This window comes from Enhydra lutris, unplaced genomic scaffold (assembly GCF_002288905.1).
Source record: "Enhydra lutris kenyoni isolate GAN:26980312 unplaced genomic scaffold, ASM228890v2 scaffoldscaffold30, whole genome shotgun sequence".
In the NCBI taxonomy this organism is placed as follows: Eukaryota; Metazoa; Chordata; class Mammalia; order Carnivora; family Mustelidae; genus Enhydra; species Enhydra lutris.
In genome coordinates, this window is record NW_019154114.1 from 18,384,787 (window position 1) to 18,405,723 (window position 20,937).

General features: G+C 53.7%; 1 protein-coding gene across 1 annotated transcript; it reads left to right on the forward strand.

Moving 5' to 3' along the window:
* The first annotated feature begins 106 nt into the window (after positions 1-106).
* LOC111152910 (dynein axonemal assembly factor 1) lies at positions 107-20,932 on the forward strand. The gene is made up of 12 exons (XM_022511647.1): positions 107-307; positions 2,898-3,033; positions 3,509-3,600; positions 5,796-6,017; positions 6,142-6,308; positions 8,574-8,695; positions 11,174-11,340; positions 14,290-14,556; positions 17,431-17,540; positions 18,931-18,990; positions 19,781-20,146; positions 20,829-20,932. Exons 1-12 carry the CDS (start codon positions 184-186, stop codon positions 20,919-20,921), a joined length of 1,926 nt encoding a protein of 641 aa, XP_022367355.1. The 5' UTR covers positions 107-183; the 3' UTR covers positions 20,922-20,932.
* The last annotated feature ends 5 nt before the right edge of the window (positions 20,933-20,937 follow it).

Sequence of the window (20,937 nt, forward strand, 5' to 3'; positions counted from 1 at the left end):
GTCCCGACGCGCGCCCTCCCCCGAGTGCGCGTGCGCGGCGGTTGCCGTGGAGACCAGGCAAGCGTTGGGCTGCCAACGACTAGGGCGCTAGTGGTCGGCGGGGAAGGAAAGCAGAGCTCCCCGACCCGGCCGGGGGCGGTCGCGACCCCGCGGAACCGGGTGTCCGGTGTATCCGGAGTAAGCATGCACCCCGAGGCCTCGGAGCCCGTGGTGGACGGGCCGCGGGAGCAGGGCTGCGCGCAGGAGCCGGGCGTGGAGGAGTCGGCGGGAGACCACGGGGACGCGGGCCCGCGGGGCCGCAAGGAAGGTGCAGACCGCCGGCCCGAGGGAGCCGAGGGGGGCGGTGGGCTGACCCAGAGCCACCCCTACCCTTGTCAGCCGACGGTAACGGTAGTCATGACAGCAGGAGCGCCCACACCTCCGGAGCCGTGCTCCTGCCCCCAGCGGTGCGCGCTCCTCCCCTACTTCGTGTGGCGAAGTCACCGAGACCCGCAGCGGTCCCGGAGCTTGCTCCAAAGACGTCCCCCTCGTGCGGTCCACGGTAGAACAGACCCCGCTGGAGAGTCCGACCCAAAGCGCGGGCCCTTCCCAGCACGCCAGTCTCCCCGTCGCCCACCCGTGGCGTGTTTTGAATGTATCCCTCCATTGCAATCTCCCTGTAAGAGCAAAGGCGCTGGGGCAGGACGTCCTGGCTGAGTCCGCAGTGCCCGGTCCAGTGCCTGACCCACCGTGGAGCGGGAACGAGGAGCTGGTGGTTCTGGGGTCACTGGGTGACGCCTCACCAGTCTCCCAGACACACTTCAGCCTCTGCTCCCACTTTGAGGCCCTAAAGGAACTTGTTTAACAACTAGATAAACTACTTGATCTGTGTTTCACTTTTTAAATATTTATTTTTTTAAGATTTTATTTATTTGACAGAGATCACAAGCAGGCAGAGAGGCAGGCAGAGAGAGAGGAGGAAGCAGGCTCCCTGCTGAGCAGAGAGCCCAATGTGGGGCTCAATCCCAGGACCCTGAGATCATGACCTGAGCCGAGGGCAGAGGCTTAACCCACTGAGCCACCCAGGCGCCCTGTGTTTCATTTTTTGAACCGGTTCAACAAACATAGCTTTAACTATCCAGGCACGCCCTGTATGAAGAGCTGTAGGGAAGCCATGTAGCTCTCTGGAAAGAGACAGGCTTTGGAGCCACTCCCGCTGGATCCAGATTACAGCTCCACAACTCGCCAGCTTTATGGCTGTCACCCCAGAGTTTAACCTCTCTGCCTGCGGCCTACTCATCCATAGGCAGAGATCATTACAGTTAGGCTTCTGGGTTACAGTGGGCAATTAAGCAAGGCTAGTTCTCATATTCAGATAATCATGATGTATATTGAGTCCCTCCTCTTCATTTATTTCACAGACACTTATCTGGTGCCTCTTGTGGCTGGGCATTGTGTGCAGTGGGAAATGGAAGAGTATAAGACACACTCCCACACACAGAGCATTTAGTCTGGTTCAATAGACCACAGGAACACAGCGCCCAGCAGCCAGCGGCTCTTAGAAATTAAGTGCATTTGAACTGGCTGATTTTGATTGACCTTTAAACAAAACTAAGTGACTTTGAATGTGCTCTTTCTCTTTTTACCAAAGATATTTTCACCACTTTTCTTTCTTCTCCCGTGGCTTTTCTTTTGGGCGCTTTTAAAAAGGAAGAGGGAACATTTTAACAACCACCATGTGTCATCACTAAGAATTGAAAATGATGAACATTTTATCATTTTTAAGTCTTTTTTTTTTTTAGATTTTATTTATTTGACAGACAAGGATCACAAGTAGGCAGAGAGGCAGGCAGCCCTGGGGTGTGGGGGAAGCAGGCTCCCCGCTGAGTAGGGAGCCCCATGCAGGGCTCCATCCCAGGACCCTGGGATCATGACCCAAGCCAAAGGCAGAAGCTCAACCCACTGAGCCACCCAGGTGCCCCAAGTCTTTTTTTTTAATTGAAGAAATAAGACATTTCAGATAAAGTTGGTGCTCCTTTTGCCCTCCTCTGGATCCAATTCTCAGTCCCATTCCCTTTTCCCTTCTCTTCTTTGGAATTTTGTGTGGATTCTTTAAATCATCTCTCTCTCTCTCTCTCTATCTATATATCTCTCTCTCTCTCTTTCTCTCCCCCTCCCTCCTGCACATGCTCTCCCCCCATACATATATATATATATATATATATAATATGTCCTTAAACAACACATAACGCATTGGTTTGTATGTTTTTAACTTACATAAAAGGTACCTGTGCTCATTATGAAACTTGCTTTATCATCTCATACATGTTTCTGAGAATTTCTGCATTTATTAATGTAGCTCTGATGCATTCTTCTCCAAGGCAGAATCCTAACCCACTGTTTAACCAGTCACAATGGGGAGACGTTTGCACTGTTGACAGTCTTTGGCTGTTAAAAGTGATGCAATGATGAATATCTTTGTACACGTGTCCTTGTGCCCCTGTACCCGAGATTTTATTTTTTATATTTATTGATTGATTGATTGATTGATCTATCTATTTGATAGACAGCGAGAGAGGAAACACAAGCAGTGGGAATGGGAGAGGGAGAAGCAGGCCTCCCAACAGAGCAGGGAGCCCGATGTGGGGCCCGATCCCAGGACTCTGGGACTACGACCCGAGCTGAAGGCAGGCGCTTAATGAATGAGCCACCCAGGTGCCCCCAAGTACCTGAGGGTTCAGAGAGGACCTGCGCAGAACCGACATTTCCACGGTCCTTACCAATGCTTTACACACTGCCCCACGCTTCAAGAGTACTCCCGGTCCATACTAAAAGCAGACATTTATTAATCAAGTTGAAAATGGGCAAACTTTCTATACATCCCTTCATCTCTGTAGAGCAAATCTCTTCTTTTATAGAAATTAATGATCCGAAGGAAATATGTGTGGGTCCTTCTGCCACGTCGTACCCAAGTGAGCAGAAACAGAGCGGTGACAGCAGGTCGGACAGTCACTTCACACACCAGAGAGATGACAAGGAAGACTGTGGCCCCAGGTACGCTGCTGCCGAGTACAGCACACATTTACCGAGGAAGGCAGGTAGTATCCTCACCTCTTCCTATAGACAAGGAAATTGAGGCTCCCAGAGATCAAACAGTTGCCCTAGTGTCTGAGAATCAGTATCAGAGTCAGAGCAGCTCTGCCTCTCTGACACAGCTAACCACAAGCTATTAAACTTTAATGCCAGGCCTGGAGAGAGAAACATCAGTAGTTCTTGATGACACTATTAAAAGTATTTTTATTAGAACATACATTGCAATTTTTAAGAATGCTGAAAGTAATGATATTGGATGAGGCCCTGAAAGGCATGCAAAAAAAGAATTTAAAATAGTTTATCAGGCAAAAAAAAAAAAAAAGTTATCAGTCATGCAGGCTATTTTGAAATTTAAGGAAGAAATGGGTGTGTAGAGAAGTTTTGGAATATATTTCACAACTGACAAATTGCAATCAATTTCTTGTTCACTTAACAGAATGACTAAAAGTTTTCTGCAAAGACTCTGCAAGCAACACAAGCTTTATATTACCCCAGCACTGAATGATACACTGTATTTACACTTTAAAGGTAAGGACCAGTAGAGGTATGTTGTGTCAGGGCGAAGGCTCTAGACGTCAACAAAATTTCTTGCTGGGATCCTCTGGAGTTTTCAAAATCCACTGAAGTAGAAATTTCAGAGTTGAGTGAAGATTTGTAGAAAAACAATCATCTTTCCTTGACATGTCTTCCCTGACTGGAGTTTATAAAGGGGGCCACCGACTCTGCGGATAGCAAGGGAGCATGTTGATATCCTTAATTTTTATTTTCCGAAGGACCTACACCTTTTTCAAGCCAGCAATCTAGTGGTGGACATTGGGCTTGGGGGGACGCGTCTTGAAAGAAGAGAGTGGTCGGCGCCTCCCAGATCGGAGAAGCATGACCAGTGGCATCCAGGGGGACCCAGGCTTGGCGTGCAGGGTCACATGTAAACCTCATCTGGGGTTCGCAGACCCGGCTAGTTCCAGCAAAGATGAACAGGAGAGACAGCTTCCGCTGCCTCTGCGTGCAGGGTGGCCGACCTGCTCCCTAGGTGTGGTCCTCATTCAGTCACTGCACATTCACCAAGATCCTCTGTGCTCAGTGCTGGAGATCCGGAGACGCAGATGGCCAAGATGCCTTGGGTGTCCTGGGGGATGGGGCAGCCACAGTGAGGCCCACGAAGGACACCGGCAGCACACACGCCTTAAAGAAATGCGAGGAATGCAATGACTCCTAACTGGTCTCCTCACCTCCACGCGGCCCCCTCCGAAATTCTGCACCCAACGTGGAGGTGTCGCAGTGCCTGAAATGACAGCAGGGCGGACCCCAGGGGACCCAATATTTAACAGGTAGGAAGAAGAGGATCTCACGGGTCAGACAAAGTGGAAAGAAGGTAGAAAACTAGGAAGGACATGTGCCCATATAATCTTGTGCTGTCACAGACCAGATCGTCCCCAAAGCTAGTAACCTGAAACAGATTCATTATCTGGTACTGTTTCTGAGGACCAGGACCCGGAGAGTGGCTTAGCTGGGTCATTCTGGCTCACAAGGGATACTGTAACTTTTTTTTTTAAGATTTTATTTATTTATTTGACAGACAGAGATCACAACCAGGCAGAGAGACAGGCAGAGAGAGAGAGAGGAGGAAGCAGGCTCCCTGCTGAGCAGAGAGCCCGCTGCGGGACTCAATCCCAGAACCCTGAGATCATGACCTGAGCCGAAGGCAGAGGCTTAACCCACTGAGCCACCCAGGCGCCCCAATACTGTAACTTTTTAATTAAAACTTTTTCAGACAACAAAATAACTTTTCGAAGGCTTTGGTAATAGATGAATCCTGAATTACAGACTGACGGTGAGTTACCAAAGCAAAGAGCATTTGTTTTCCTAACCTTAAATTTGGCTCCTAAAACTGAAAAATAAAACAAAACCCACAGCTGGAGGGCACCTGGATTGCTCAGTGGTCAAGTGTCTGCCTTGGGGGCAGGTTGGTCCTGACCCCAGGGATCCTGGGATCGAGCCCCAGGTGGGGCCCCCCCAGGTCTGGATCCCTGCTCAGCAGGGATCCTGCTTCTCCCTCTCCTTCTGCCACTCCCCCTGCTTGTGCTCTCTCTCTCTCTCTCTCTGTCAAATAAATAAAATCTGAAAAATAAAAAGAGGGAAAGCCCCACAGTTTGTCCTCGCTTGGGTCTTAGCCAGACCCCATGCTCATGGCATAGCCTCCGGGCTGTCTCTTTCCCGGGCTTGGCCCTGCTTTCCTTTGCATCATTTGAGGCAGGTGGCCCCTCACCTCCACCTACTCCCAGCCGAGAAGGGAAGGTAGCCGCTGCAGCACTAGGCTCCACCCGGCGGAGCTGGCAATTCCAGCAGAAAGACTCCCTCTCTCCACTGGAGTCAGCGAAACCTCCCAGAGTTCATCCAAGTTGGCCTTGCTTGGCTAAGTGTGACCAGTGCAGAATGATTGCTGTGACTCTGATTGGCCGCCCAGGGAGCCATGGTGCGTGTGTATGGGCAGGGGGGCAGTATCAGCAGACCTGGGGGAGCCTGACCTGGGGCTCGATCCCAGGACCCCAGGGTCATGACCGACCTGAGCCCAAGGCAGGTCCCCAAAGAAAAGCAGCAGTGGGGTCACTAGAGGAAGGAGGTGTGGCTGGAGGGCTGGTAGTCAGCCAAGCACAAGAGTGACCCCGAGCCTCGCGTGTGCGTGCGTGGAGGAGCGAATCCGACGCCCCACTCCTCCTCCCTAGGTTTTGATCGCATCGAGAACCTGGAGGAGTACACGGGGCTGCGCTGCCTCTGGCTGGAGTGCAACGGGATACGGAAGATCGAGAACCTGGACGCCCAGACCGAACTGCGCTGCCTCTTCTTGCAAGTGAATTTGCTGCATAAAATCGAGAACTTAGAACCTCTGCAGAAACTGGATGCTCTTAACCTGAGCAACAATTACATTAAGACCATTGAAAACCTCTGTAAGATGCCACGCAAGGGGTCTGGATGCCCTTGTGCCCACCGCTTCCCCCCCGGGGGGGCGAGAGGGGCTTCTGAAAGGTGTGTAGATCCCCATTGCTCACTTCCACTGACCTCACCTTGTAGCCTGTCTGCCGGTCCTGAACACGCTCCAGATGGCCCACAATCACTTGGAGACCGTGGAAGACATTCAGCATCTAAAGGAGTGCTTGAAACTCTGCGTCCTTGACCTTTCCCACAATAAGCTGAGCGATCCGGAAATCCTGAGCATCCTGGAGAGCATGCCTGATTTGGTAAAATGTGCATTCTTTAGAGACCCGATCTCTAGAGGCCTTCCGCTCCCCTCCTCTCTCCCCTTCGTCCTTCATCCCGCCTGTGCTCTCGGGGTCTTTAGCTGGAGTACCGTGCGTGCCAGATACTGTGTCATTCCGCTCACAGATCTCGACCCATAAGCACTTCTTTTCCTGATGGGTCCCCCTCCCCTTAATCTGTCAAGGAATCCAGTTCCTTTCTCAGAACTCTGCCACACTCTGGATTTGGTTGATGGACTCCCCGTGGCGTCCCGTAGCCCGTTCTGCTCAGACCCGTATTTCTCAGGCGATGCCGGCGGAGCTGAGGCATGTTCATTTCAGGGCTTTCCTGGGAGGGGGGTCGCTGCGCCCCCTCACAGGGCCTGTGAAGTCTGCCTGCCTCCCTCGTTTGTAACTCGAACACAGCCAGATGGGGCTCCAGGGTCGCCCCCCTGCTGCAGCCAAGATAGAGCCCCCTCCCTCCATCTCCACTCTCGGAGCGTGAGCCCTTCCTTCAGGAGCCACGCAGTGGCCACGGTCCAGCCCTCCTGTTCCTGCCTCTTTTATTAGCTGGAGCGCTTCTCGCATGAGGAACTCCCTCATCTCCTAGTGGTTCCCCAGTATATAGTTCATACAGAAAGGGCCATGATGAAGTCTTGGTTCTTTCTTGTTCATTCATGGATTTTCAGAGAAAGGAGCCAAGCCCTAGCAACCACGAATGGTGACAAGGGACGGTTTTTCCTTCCATGGTGTCGTCATGAACTCACGGGTTTATGTCTGCCGTATTTGATAGGATGTAACCCTTGCTGTCATTTTAATTTTGGATATTTAAACAGTCCCATCCTCCGACCTGTGGCCAACCCCGTCCTGTGGGCCCCTTGATGGCTTCCTTGCTTTCCCGTGTGCTGGTATTGCCACGTGCTCAGGGGAACGTATTAAAAATAGAACCGCAAAACCCCGAGTTCACTGTTTACTGATCAGAGTCCATACTATGTAAGGAAAAAATGAGTCCATTTTAAGAAAAATAGCAGGGAAATCATAGTTCGGGAACAACTTTCTAGTAGATCATCGAGCAGGACTAGTTAGAATTGCCAGCACACAGCCATCAAATAAAGCTGTATCATATAATACTTTTTTATTTTCTTTTCGTTTAACTGCTGTAATGAAGTACCAGAGACTGGGTGGCTTAAACAAATTTATATGTTTATTTGGAGAAATTGTTATTTTGGAGAAATTGTTTATTTGGAGAATTGTTATTATTGGAGAAATTTACTTTCTCCTGATTCTAGAGGGTAGGAGTGGTCCAGGACCAGTGTCAGGGGGTGGGGGGTAGTGGTTTCTCCCGAGGCCTCCCCTGATGTCCCATGTCCTCCCATTGTCTCCTCTATGTGTCTGTGTCCCAGTCCCCTGTTCTAAGGACACCCATCAGGCTGGACTAGGGCCTACCCTAAGGACCGCATATAATCTGATTCACCCCTTTAAAGGCCCTTTCTTTTTTTTTTTTTAAGATTTTATTTATTTATTTGAGGGAGAGAGAGTGAGAGAGAGCATGAGAGGGGAGAAGGTCAGAGGGAGAAGCAGACTCCCCATGGAGCCGGGAGCCGCATGTGGGACTCAACCCCGGGACGCCGGGATCATGACCCGAGCCAAAGGCAGTCGCTTAACCAACTGAGCCACCCAGGTGCCCAAAGTCCCTTTCTTCACATGCAGCCACAGTCTGAGGTGTGGGGGTTAGAAATTGGTTTAAGGACAGGTGATGCCACACGGGTCCCAAAGACATCCAGCAGATGCATGAGCCTGGCGAGCAGGCACCCTCCATCCTTTCCCTATCCATGCTTCCCGTCCTGCCCCCACCCCCCACCCCCCGCCCACCCTGCTGCTGTGTACGCTTTCTTAAAATCGGTGCTGGCTGGGAAGGAGAGAAATCAATCAATCAGCCTGAGGTTACTGTCAGCAAAAGAGCTTGGGTGAGCAAAATAATGTCCTCGCTGAGTTGGACAGGCCTTCGGATGTGTTTTCCAAGATTGTTCTGGAAGGACACTTGAGATTTCAGGTCTGGAATTCAAATACAAGAAAGGGCTGCTCCATGATCAGGACGGGCCTGACGGCATGAAAGCAAGGACAACCTTCTGGCTTCCCTAATAAAGTCCTCAGGAGGGGACGGGGGCACAGGTGTTGTATTTATGGATTCTCAGAGTGCAGCACATGTAAGCTCTTTGAATCACACCCATGGTTTACTAATCAGTCTGGTTCTGCCTGTGCTTCCAGCGCGTCCTGAATTTGATGGGAAACCCCGTTATCAGGCACATCGCTAATTATCGAAAGACCGTCACCGTTCGACTAAAACATTTAACGTACCTGGATGACAGACCAGTTTTCCCCAAGGACAGGTAAGGAGGAGAGAAGCCTTTTTTTTTTTCCCACATTTTTATATGGCATCGTTGAGCACACTTAAGAGTGAACTTGTACACGTTTCTGACTTGTGAGCATTTTCACACATCAATACATATTCTTTGGAAACAAGTTTCAGGGTTACATCATGGTTCATAACAAGAAATTCCCTACTTCTGAGCACAGATTTTTTTTCTTCATAATCCTCTGCTAACCATCCTTGCACAGAAGTCTCTGACCTCCATGTTGATTTCCATAGGGTGGGATTCTAAGAGTCGTATTATTGGATTAAAGACTGTGGTTTGAGCCTTGTTAAAGGTGCTTGTAAATATTTTCTAACTGTTTTCTAGAAAGTTTGTAACCGCTCATGACTTCACCCAATAGAGCCGTGTAAAAGAAATCTTCACCGGGTGAACTGATCAGTAGAGATTGCGTCTCCTCTTATTTTGGGGGTAACTAATGAGGTCCGGCGCTCTTACTGTGTTTGTCGGGCAGGCGGATCTCTTCCTCTGGGAGTCCTCCATTTGTAACTTCCTCTCAGTATCCTTTTGGAAGTCCTTTTGTTATTGGTTCGTAGGAGCTCTTTTTTTATGTTAAGAATATTGAGCACAGACTGCCCTGTGTGTTGTTGCTACTTTAATATCTACGTTTTGTTGTTGTTGTTGTTGTTGTTGTTTTTTAAAGATTTTATTTATTTATTTGACAGAGAGATCACAAGCAGGCAGAGAGGCAGGCAGAGAGAGAGGAGGAAGCAGGCTCCCCTAGACAGCAGAGAGCCCGATGCGGGGCTCGATCCCAGGACCCCGAGATCATGACCCGAGCCGAAGGCAGCGGCTTAACCCACTGAGCCACCCAGGCGCCCCAATACCTACGTTTTTAATTTAGGTCACTATTCCTTCCGCCTTAGAATAAAACCTCAGTAACATGGGCTGCTCGAAGGGAAGGGCAGTTTGAATTTCAAAGCACACAGCATTTCAGAAACCATGCAGCTGCTAATATGTTTTTGAATTCATAAAGTTAAAGTAACAAATATCTCAAAGAGAAGGGAGAGCCTGTACGCCAACCATGTCAGAAAACAAGACCACCTGCTTCTGGGAAGTCAGGGCGGCAGAGAGGAGGCGCACCCAGTTCCGCGGCACCCAGCCCTGGGGGCAACAGTGGGGAGACACCAAGCAGAGGCTGGGTGAGGATTTTGGAGCCCAGCCCTGCAGCCCTGAGCTCTGTCCCCTCAGACGGGCTCGCTAATCTCCCCAGCCTCACTTCCTCATCTGGAAAGTGGGGACAATATGACCTCAGGGTGCTTGTGAGTAACAGGTGAGATTTGAGAAGCACAGGCGGGGTCAGAAGGAGTGAGCCAGTGGGAGTGGCTGCGACTAAGGACTCTGAGCCTCATCCAGGGGGACAGAAACTGGCCCCCGTGTGTAGAGCCACTCGGTTCAGGGGTCGGGCTCCCCTGGGTTTGACTCTTCATTCCTCCCATCCCTAGCGGTCCCACGCCAGCCACTCACTGTTCTCCCTGCCTGGGGAGCTCCTCACAGGTGTTTGTGTGTGTCCCCTCCCCCGTCACCTCAGGAAGCCCTCCCTGACCCAGCCCCTATCTCAGGAGCACCTTTCCCACCTGGTGTCTCTTTAACCAGATTTCGCTTCTTAGGATACATCAGCCTCTCACATACTCGTTTCCTCCTTTAGGGTCTGTCTGTCCCCATAAAAAGGCAGCGGGTATTGTCACCTCTTATGTTCCCTGCTGTATCCCCAGCCCCTGGACCGGTTCTCCCACTTCAAGTGTGTGACTCAACGGTCTCTAGTACATTCGCAGAGTTGGGCAACTAAGACCGCATCAATTCTACAATATTTTTATTGCCCCCAAAGAATAACCTTTACTTGTTAGCTGATAGTCCTCATTCTTCCCTCTGCCAGTCCCCGTCTTTAGGGGATTTTTCCTATTCTGAATGCTTCATATTGGCGGACTCATACCACATGCTCTGTCTGCCAAATAAATAAATAAAATCTTTAAAAAAAAGATTATATTTATTTATTTGACACAGAGAGAGAGATCACAAGTAGGCAGAGAGGCAGGTAGAGAGAGAGGGGGGAGCAGACTCCCCACTGAAAAGAGAGCCCGATGTGGTGCTCGATCCCAGGACCCTGAGATCATGACCTGAGCCGAGGGCAGAGGCTTAACCCACTGAGTCACTCAGGCACCCCTCAAACATTTTTAATTTTGATGGAGGCCGACTTCTCTATTTTTCCTTTTATCGCTGGTGCTGTTGGCATCCCATGGAGAAGGCTCTGGAAACCACCAAGGACAGACATGTGCAGTAGGAACTGGTATCCTTGTGGCCACGTGTCCTGCGTGCCTTCAGTTTGGTTTGGGGGAAATGAGCATGTTTGGTGAGACAGTCTGTTTTGAATTTACTTTCGACCAGTGAAGATTCAGATCTCCCCACTTTCTGTTTCTTGGTTGTCCTCCTCCACAGAGCTTGTGCGGAGGCCTGGGCCAGGGGTGGGCTTGCCGCTGAGAAAGAGGAGAGACAGCAGTGGGAGAGCCGAGAGCGGAAGAAGATCGAGGACAGCATCGAGGCGCTGGCGATGATCAAGCGGCGGGCGGAAGAGAGAAGGCGGCAGAAAGCCGGCTGGGAGGAAGGTACGAGTGTGGGATGGGAGCAGCACCCAGGGCTCCCTTTAGACTACAAGTCTGGGCTGGGGAACTTGGTCTTTCATCTTGGGGATTCATTTCTGACCTTGGATTCATACACATGTTCGGATCCACGTGCCTGCGGCCTCACTCACCTGCCAAGGGCGGGGAAGGGCCCTAGCATGAACGGACAGTTTCAATCCACTTTCAGGGATGGAAGCTCAGTTGTGTTAAAATAGCCTCCGTTTTCCCAAATAAGCAATATATTACTGTTCTTGGACTATGCTAAGAAATTACCGTAAATTTAGGGACTTGAAAAACAACCCATTTTATCATCACAGCTGTGTAGCTCATAAGTCTGATGGCGGGTCTCACGGGGCTACAATCAAAGTGCAGGCAGGGCTGCATTCCTTCTGGAAACTCCAGGGGGAATCTGTTCTTCAGTCTTTTCCAGCTTCCAGAGGAGCCCTCATCCCTGGGCCTGTGACCCCTCCCCTGCCTTCCTAGGCAGGACCTTCAAGTCTCTCTCTAGCTCTGACACCCTGCCCCCTCCCACCCCCCCTCTCTTAAGGTGTGGTGACACCGAGCCCACTGCAATAATCTAGGATCATCGCCCCATCTCAGGGTCCTAATCTCATCTGCCAAGTCCCTTTTACTACATGAGGTCACATAATGACATGTTCTGGGATTAGCACGCCGATGCCTTTGTGGGGCCATTATTTCGTCTACCGCAAAGGAACATCGTGAATTCTTATGAAAGCCGTGTGGCGGTGTACTGATTTCCTGCTGACCCCAGGTAGGGCCACGGACAGCAACACCACCAGCCAGCATCTAGACCAAGGGCTCAGTCTGTGCTTTCCGAATCTCAGTCACGTGGTTATTAAGATTTACATTCGTACTACTGCTTCCTTAAATCCACCATTTGTCTGCTGGGAGTGGAGTAAAGAAATAGGTTTTGGCACCCACATGTCAGGCCCACGTGCTTTCTCGCATGCAGACATTGTCACAGATGCCCACAGGGAGAGCATGGGGTTCCGCTCCCCTGAGGAGCCCACGCCTCCCCTGGGGAGCTGCAGAGGACAGTCAGATGCCTGTGCTTGGAATTCAGTTGGAAACTGGGAAATCAAATAAGGTTAGCTGTGTTGGGCGACATCACATCTAGAAGGGCCCTGAAAACCAGCCTTGTCATGGCAGGTGACAGGAGGTGGTAGGGCATGAAGGGGGGATGCTAGTGGCATCAGCTTGGTGGCTCATGTGGGGGCAAGGTGGCCCCAGTGCTGGGGGGCCAGGGAGGGAGCTGCAGCCCGGGTTCCGGAGAATCACCGTGGAAAAACACGGAGGCCCCGGACCTTTCTTTCCATTGACGTGAAATTCACATAACATAAAATTGACCCTTCCGACGGGGCATTTGGTATGATCACAGTGTGGGGCACCCAGCACCTCTGTCTATTTCCAAAACATTGTCGTCATCCAAGAATAAAACCCTGTGCCGGTGAGCAGTAACGCCTCCCCATCACCACAATGCTGTCCACCACCAGCCCCTGATGACCACCACCTGCGTTTCTGGGTGCTTCGTATACGTATACATGGCACTCCCGTAAGACGTGACCTTTGCGTCTGGCTCCTCTCGCCTGGCCTGGTGCTTTGGGGTGCCTCCAGGTGACTGCGTGATCCGAACTTCGTCCCTTGTAATGGCCCACCGCGACCATTCAGTTCTGTGAACTCGGAATGGTGGCAGCATGCCTTCTCTGTGGCACAGACCGTGCTCCCTCTGATTAGCTCGGACTAGAGCCAACAGTCTGGGCAGTTGTATGAAGCCTGCCAAACCCTCGAAAGGTTCGGTATCCCCCGATTCCTCCCTTGGCAGGATCACGGCGGGCTGGGAGATGTTCTCGGCCCTGGTTGGTCTATTCCAGGATCTCAGAACCTGTTTCCCGGCCTTGCCCTCTCTCACCCAGTTTCACGAATCTGTCTGCTCCCAGGTTATGGTAAATGAACCCCCCGTCTCCCCAATCTATTGCCCCAAATCCAGGGCTCAGAGTCACCTGCCCACACCCGATGCATTTGTCAGTGTTTGTTAAAGGCTTCTAGGGAGAGAGTGAATCCTGGGTCTGCGCTGGTCCAAGCCTAGTGCAGGATCCTAGGGACGGTCCTCAGGCCACCTTAATAAGTAAGCACCCTCTTCCTCATCCTGTACCCAGTAGAGGAACTGGAGTCTCCATGCGTGTTTTTAAATGAAATTGACTGTTTCTCACCTAATTACAAAACGTGAACCCAACCACACATAGGAAACAAGAAAGCACCAGTAATAATTGCAGCAAGAACCACTCAGGATTTCGCATGAGCACTTCCCGGCTTTTCCCCACGCATGTAACGTTTATGGATTTTGTAGAACAATGGCATAACTCTATTGTTTTCTGCCTATTGTTTCAAATTAGCATAATGTATTTTCCATAAAGCAGACCTTCTCCTAAAGCAGTTTTCCTGGTCCAAGCTTTTCATTTTGGTATTTTTCAGAGTTTCAGAAAAGCTTGTATTGTGCCTGCTTAGAATGGATGGTGTTCAACATTTTCTCTCTCTCTCTCTCTCTCTCTCTCTCTCACACACACACACACACACACACACACACACCCGTTCTGCAGAGCCATTTCAAAGTCAAGGTAGACATCAAGGCTGGTAAGCCCAGTGCTTCGGTGCATCTCCTAAGAGCCCTCAGCGTGCTCTTGAGGCGTGTCACATGCCACTAGACAGCTGTGCTGAGCGCCACCCACTCCACCGAGGACACTGAGCTCTGCTTCCTCCACGCTCAGCATGCACTTTGACAGATGCCTTCGCTGCGTCCCTGACAGTCCCCTGAGCTCACCCCCAGCAGCTCACAGCATGTCCCCAAGAGACATCCAGACCCCCCTTGCCCCCCCAGGCCGTTCTGTGGCTCACTCTTGGACTTCTCCTGTTCAGGGGACGAGCTGGAGCCAGAGGAGAGCAAGCTTGTGGATGGCAGCGTGCCAGGGAAGGAGGAGCCTCGTGAGGAGGGGGAGAGGCGGCAGAAAATGGAGCTATTTGTCAGGGAGAGCTTTGAGGCCAAGGATGAGCTCTTCCCGGAGAAATCGAATCTTGGGGAGGAGCTGCTGGTGGAGGTCAGCAGGGAGACAGAAGGCCGGGAGCCAGTGGGGCCACACCTGGAGGAGGCCGTGAGGCCGGCCATCCCCGGAGCTGCCTGCAAAGGTAAGGAGCTGAGGGCCACGTGCACCTGGGGGACGGTTTTCAACGACTGTGCCTTTAGGATAAAGTAGACTTGTCTCATTTGCTAGCGCAGCACTGCTGATGGAAATACAGTGGGGCCAGAACCGCATTTTCTAGTCAACAGAGTAAAAAAGAATGTTGGGTGAAACACCGACATTCTGTTTTAATCGAACCTGATAGATCTGAAATATATTCACGTGACTCAATGTAAAATTCTCTGTGAGATACTTTGATCAGCCCCATGTCCTCAAAGCCCAGAGCATATTTGATATCTCAGGGCCGATGGTTCAAGGTTCAGTGGTTCGAGGGAGAGGGAGTTGTTTTTCACTGCTTCAGGTGTGAAGTGTAAATGAATTAAAAATAAAAAACCAAATAAGAACTTCAGTGCCTCGGGAGCACAGGTGACATGTCTAGTGCCCGGGAGCCAGCCCTCCGTGGCTTCGTGGCCGCCGTAGGGGGTGATGTAGATCTAGGCAATGCAGGCCCCCTGGCAGGGTCAGCCACGCTCCTTGGGTCCCGCTGACTAACGTGTAAACCCAGCACTTGCCCGGGATGCTGTGAGCCGGACCTGGAGCGTGCCCAGCCATAGGATCTTGAGAGATGGGGAACGTTTTGTCCCCTGAGCAGCATGTGGGGTCTGTTTGAGGAGTTTGGCTGGGCTGGCCCAAAACACAGGTTCCCAGAAGGAAGGCTCCCCACTGTCTGGGAGAGACCTAGGAGTAACGCTGTCTGCTGACCACCAAGGACACCAGCCAGAGGGGCAAGGGCTATACCACACCCCCAGGGTGCCAGCATGGCTGAATTCTCTTTCCAGCCAGAGAATCTGGACAGAGCAGACCATCCTCAATAATTAACCCAACAGAGCCCTGCCCTCTCCCCACCTCCAGATAGTGCCCCACACTATCCACAGGGATTTAGAGCCGCATCCTTTTCTTCATTAGCATCTGAAAAACTGATCTTGTAGTCCGCTCTTGCACAGGCTGTGCGTGGGAGAGAAAAAAATGTACATCAGGAAGGGGACATATGTAGGAAGGGATGGACCCAACCCTGTCAGGAGCTCAGGGACACTGTTGTGCCAGGGATGAGCCCCAGCAATTCCCCAGGGATCCTGGCCAGGGGAGCGAGAGGCGGTGGGAGGAAAGGAGGAAGCCCCAGGAGGGGCGAGTAAGCTCGTAGGGCAGGCCCAGCCCACGGGCACCGCAGGAGCCAATGTCCCATGTGAATGGTCACGGCCACAGTCACGGGAAGAGAACGGTGCTCCCTGGTGCTGGGCTCACCCCTGCAGGTGCTCATCTCAAGCTCTCCAGACTCCACCATGAGGCTGGAATGCATCTCTGAGAAGCACGACTTGTTCTGAATGACTTTTTCCTTTGGAAACACTCGTGGGCTGCTCTGTACCCTCACGAGGCTTCGCTGCATGGGGCTGCTAACCGCCCCGGGGCCTGGTCATCCTTGTTCCTGGAAGAGAATGTCTACCGAAAGCGTCCTGTTTTCCCTCCGGCTTCCCACGGAGAGAGACAGGCCGGGCTGTATTGTTTAAAAGGCGCAGTGGCGGGGCCTGACCACGTGCTGCAGGGCAGGTGTCGCCGTGCACTCCCCTGCACGCCTGCCCCCCCCCCCCCGGAGCCTTCGCTTGGGAGCTGCAGCTGGCATGGGAGCAGAGTGGCCCGAGAGGGACCCCAGCCTTTGCCGTCTGGAAGGGGTGGAGGGCACAACTGAAGAGGAGCTGGTTGGCCGCAGTGCAGACGAAAGACAGCCAGCTCTGTTCACCCGACATGCATGGGGGTGCTCTCGTGTGGCCCCCCCATCTTATGGGAGTGGAAACAGAGGCCCAGAGGAGTGAAGTAACTTGCAGATGGTTTGGGGGGAACAAAGAGACCCAGCCGCTGCCTTGATAATCTTCCAGTGGCTGGGAAGCTGGGGACCGCGGCGCCATGAGCAAGACAAGGACAAGGGGTGCAGGAGGAAGGGCTGGCAGAGGCGAAGCAGACTGGGGCAGTGATTAAAAGCACTGAATCGGAGAAGCCATGGGGATGGCCTGTGGAGACAGACCGCTGGGCCTAGCGAGGGAAGGTCTAGAGGTCCCAGCAGGGGGTCACCCACAACAGCAGCCTCAGAAGCCCTTGGGGGCTCTCGGAGCCAAACTGCACACACTGGACCTACCTGTGATGAGCAAAGTTGGGCCATAGATCTCTAATGACGGAAGCCGCAGGGAGAACAGAACCCCAGGACAGGGCCTTGGGGACCTCAAAAATTGGAAGCCTGGAGTGGGGAGAGGAACCCATCCCAACTCCATGTTCGCCGGCAACCCTGTGCTCATTTTTCTGATGGTTTTATTTATCTGAGAGGCAGAGATTGCAAGAGCACAAGCGGGAAGGAGAGACTCCCCGCTAAGCGGAGCCTGATCCCAGAATACTGGGATCACCACCTGAGCTGAAGGCAGACACTTAACCGACTGAGCCACCCAGGCGCCCCACCCTTTCATTCTTTAGTGGGCCTCCCGGACACTTCGGCCGCTGCAGGGCAGCCCCTCCTGGGCAGGGCCTTGACCCCGGACTCTCCAGCCCCCTGCCCCTCCACCTCCCCAGGTGGCCTTTATCTCCTCACCTACCAATCAGGCCTTTTCCCACACCTGCTCCCTGGCTGTACTTTGATCTTGGAGTCATGGCCAAGTTCCAGCCGGAGGGTGGCTCGCTCCTCCCCCTCTGCTTTCTCTTTAGACAGAACCCTGTCCTAACCTGGATTCTCGCGGCTTCTGTGCTGGGGGCTGGCCTCCCTCCGCCCTTCAGCTTGTCAGCCTGACCACTGCGCGTAAAACTCGCCCCAAGGTGAGTAACCCTGTGTTCTTGTCCTTAGAACCAGACCCCCAGACCGCGGCCGCCGGGGGTGCAGCAGGCACAGAGCTGGGCGGAGACGAAGATCTGGAGACCATCAGACGGGAGGCGGAGGAGGAGCTCTGCGTGGACGTACGTGCGCAGCGTCCGGAGAGAGGGCTGGGCTCCGCAGCTGGTACCGGTCCGGCAACCCCTCAAGTGGTCGCTAAGCGAAGTGTTCTGTGGCCCCGGGGCCGACCTTCCCGAGCTGGCCAGAACGCACTGCAGACGCTCCGGCCAGACCGGCCTTGTAACACGATCCCCCCGGGTTCATACATGTGCACGTTCGAGATCGAGAGGTGCCGGGCCAAATGTCTCCCCTCTAGCCCCCTACAAAGCTTGTTTTCCCCGAAGTCACACAGCGAAGCAACTCTGTGCAGCGAGCTTTCTGCACAATTGCTGAGAACGTGACACTTGTCAGCAGGGTCTCCTCCCTCCGCCACCAAGTGCCTGGCCTCCTGCCGCCAGGCTTCCTTGGGAACACCCCTCCTCCCAGCTTTTCCCGCCTTGGGACCGGTCGCAGGAGCAGGTACCATGGGAGTTCACACATTTCCTCATGACCCCCAGGAAGCGTACTGGGGGGGTGGGGTGTGACTAGTGGGGAGACATTTGTCACCCCTCAGCCTCACGGCCGCGGGCAGCCAGGGCTCACTAGGGGCCCCCCAGAAAGACGCCCGCAGCCTTGCCACCCCCACCCACTCCCCTGGTAAAGTGCGCAATTCCATGTGGTTCCGGAGACACAGACACTGTCAGAGCTCAGAGCGGGTTTCCAGTTGCGGAACCCACACGCGTATCGTTAAGAAACAACACTGGGGCAAGCGAACCAGCTATGTCTGGGAGGACCCACAGAATTCATGGTTCTTATTCTGCCTGGCACTGTTCTAGACGGATCAGGTCCTGATGGACTGAACCTTCCGGTAACTCTAAGAGGCGATAGGTACCATCATCATCCCCATTTCACAGATGAGGAGACTGAGAAACAGGTGAAGCGAGTTGCCCAAGGCTGCACGGCCAAACTGCGGTTGGGCAGGAACACCAAGCAGGGCAGGGGGCTCCACAGGTCCTCCCTCTAACTGCGCAACGCTCTGCCTAATTAATAATAATTAATTAATGCACTGCCCACCCCGCGTGCTGGCGTGGCAGCTGTGGAGGAAGATACAATCGCACAGTCACAGCACAACCACTCCCCACCCCGTCTGGGGAGGCCTGGACCACACTCACATGATGCCACGCAGAGGCCTAGGAAACGCCTGTGGTTTGGGCACCGTTGTCTCCCCAACGGTGTGCTGGTGGAGTCTTTGATGACCAAGGCATTGCTCCCGACCTCCTCCATCGCCACAGTCCGGACACCCGCGCTGAGTGTGCTCGGCTCACCAGAGGGCTCCGGCCCCTTCCCGCCCCTCCTGCGCACTCCACTGGCACACGACCCTGGCTCGTGGGACCTTGTGCCTGCCGCTGGCTGACAGTTTATTTGTTCTTCCAGGACCTGCCTGACTTGGAAGATGTGGACACAGGCGAGCCTCTGGAGGGCCAGGATGATGAGGTCATCAGCCCCGTGTCCCCACCATCAGCCCAATGTCACTGTCACTCTGGTCCTGTTAGAAAGCGCAGCTCCATGCACGTCAGGTGCCCCCACACCTCTGCACCCCAGGGTCTGCCTCTGCCAAGCAGGTGCAGAGCTGCCCGCTCCCAGATGAAGCACCTGGGTCTTCCTGAACACACCTACTGGCACTGATTTTTTAATAACTCCTCGTATGTGCTCACCGGGGAAAACTTTTCTGTCCTGAGGTGGCTGGTGTTAGTTTCCGGGGTGCCTGCCCCGTAGTGACAGGGAAGGGGAGTGGACGAGACAGAACTGGGAGGGGTGGTTCTGCACGGATGGGCACTGTCAGGGCCTGGGTGCAAGGACAGGGTGAGACACCATCTCTGGGCAGGAGCTCGTCACCAAGGGAGGAAGTTCACACCAGCCCACAGTTCCCATGGGGAACTCCTCTCCCAGGAGGCTATGTCCTCGTGGAGCGTATGGCAGCCCAAGGCCCAAGCTCCGAGTGCAGCTGACTCAGGGCCCCAGGAGCATGATGGCGTGGCTGGCCCCGACGAAGGGCTGGAGAGGAGCCCTGCTGGAGGGCTCACCACCCCTTCAGGGGCTTGGAGACAGGGGGCCACGGGGCATCGGTCCTGTGTCCTCAAGTCCCAAGGGTGGAGGGTGGGGCTCCCTCAGGCCTTTCTTGTACGTGACAAGAGTATTTTACGGTCAGTAAAAAAGCAGCGCTGGCACTGGACATTTCATAGCGACTATCCTGAAAGCAGCAATTTTCACTCTTTCTTAACAGATGTGCTTTCCAAAGATCACAGCCATCTCGAGCTTGAGTGATGACAGTGACCCTGAACTGGACCACTCCTCACTCCCAGTGCCGGAAGACACCTCTGATGCCCTTTCAAACATATTCGCCATCCCCAGGGACACGTGGAGGAAGGCTGCGACGCCCTTCACCGCCATATGTGAAGCAGCAGCCAAGAGGGACTCGGACACACCAACAGGAGACACCAAGGCCCCACGCCCGCTGATCCAGGAACTCCCCGGCGAGCAAGCTTCAGGCCGGCCAGCAATGCCCCCAACCTGCCATCAGGACGCCCCACCACCCACTCCCAGCGAGGACAGGGACAGTGACCTACTTCCAGCCTCGCCCCCAGGTAATGCCACCCTAACTTCAAGACCACAGGGGCCCACGCCCCCTGCTACCCACCCTGGTGGGGGGAGCAGCTGCTGGGCTGGAGGCCGCTCACCACAGACCGCGGAGGCCACTGTGGATCGTGTCCCTGCCCACGGCTGCTGCTGGCCCGGCCAGAGAAGCCGCACAGCCGACCTGCTTCTGGTCGGCCTGACCAGGGCTGCCAATCACCACGCGGGTCTGGAGAACCCGGGTTTTCACCCCCCGTCCACACCACCCGATCCTCAGCCTCTCCAGACCCAGGCTTCTGAGGGTGGGCAGGCTCTGGTGACATGACAGGGAGTGTGGGACAAAATGAGGGGGACCGCTGGCCTGCGGGTACAGGTGAATGCTGAGAGGGGTGGTGCTGGTGGGGAAGGGTGGCCAGAGCACCCGGCTGGGTGGGACAAGTCACCAGCTGACCAGTCGGCCTGGCCAGGAACTAGAGGCCCAGGCACATGGCCAGGGAGAGGCACATGGGGAACGTGGGGTAGCGCTCACACGTAATGGGCAAACGGGGCAGGGCAGTGTGGAGTTCTGTCGCTGGGCCTCTGCTGAGCCCAGGCGGTTCTAACGCGTCACTAGCCGGCAGCCAGGGTCGGTGCCTGACTCGAGGGCGAGCACAGGTCCCGAGAACACAGCTACCTTCTCTCCTGCCTCCTCAGGTGAGGTCACGGAGGAGAACGAGGTGCAGGCTGAGACAGAGCTCGCTGAGCCCGAGGCGGGAGAAGACCGGGAGGACATTGAATTTGGCTTGGACTGAACCCCAAGGTGGCCCT

What these genes read in the sequence shown, in the direction of transcription:
- LOC111152910 (XM_022511647.1), top strand. Translation starts at nt 184, where the DNA reads ATGCACCCCGAGGCCTCGGAGCCCGTGGTGGACGGGCCGCGGGAGCAG. An exon ending in ACTGTATTTACACTTTAAAG is followed by an intron (nt 3,601 to 5,795) that starts GTAAGGACCAGT and finishes CCTCCTCCCTAG; the next exon opens with GTTTTGATCGCATCGAGAAC. An exon ending in TGGAGGGCCAGGATGATGAG is followed by an intron (nt 18,991 to 19,780) that starts GTCATCAGCCCC and finishes CTTTCTTAACAG; the next exon opens with ATGTGCTTTCCAAAGATCAC.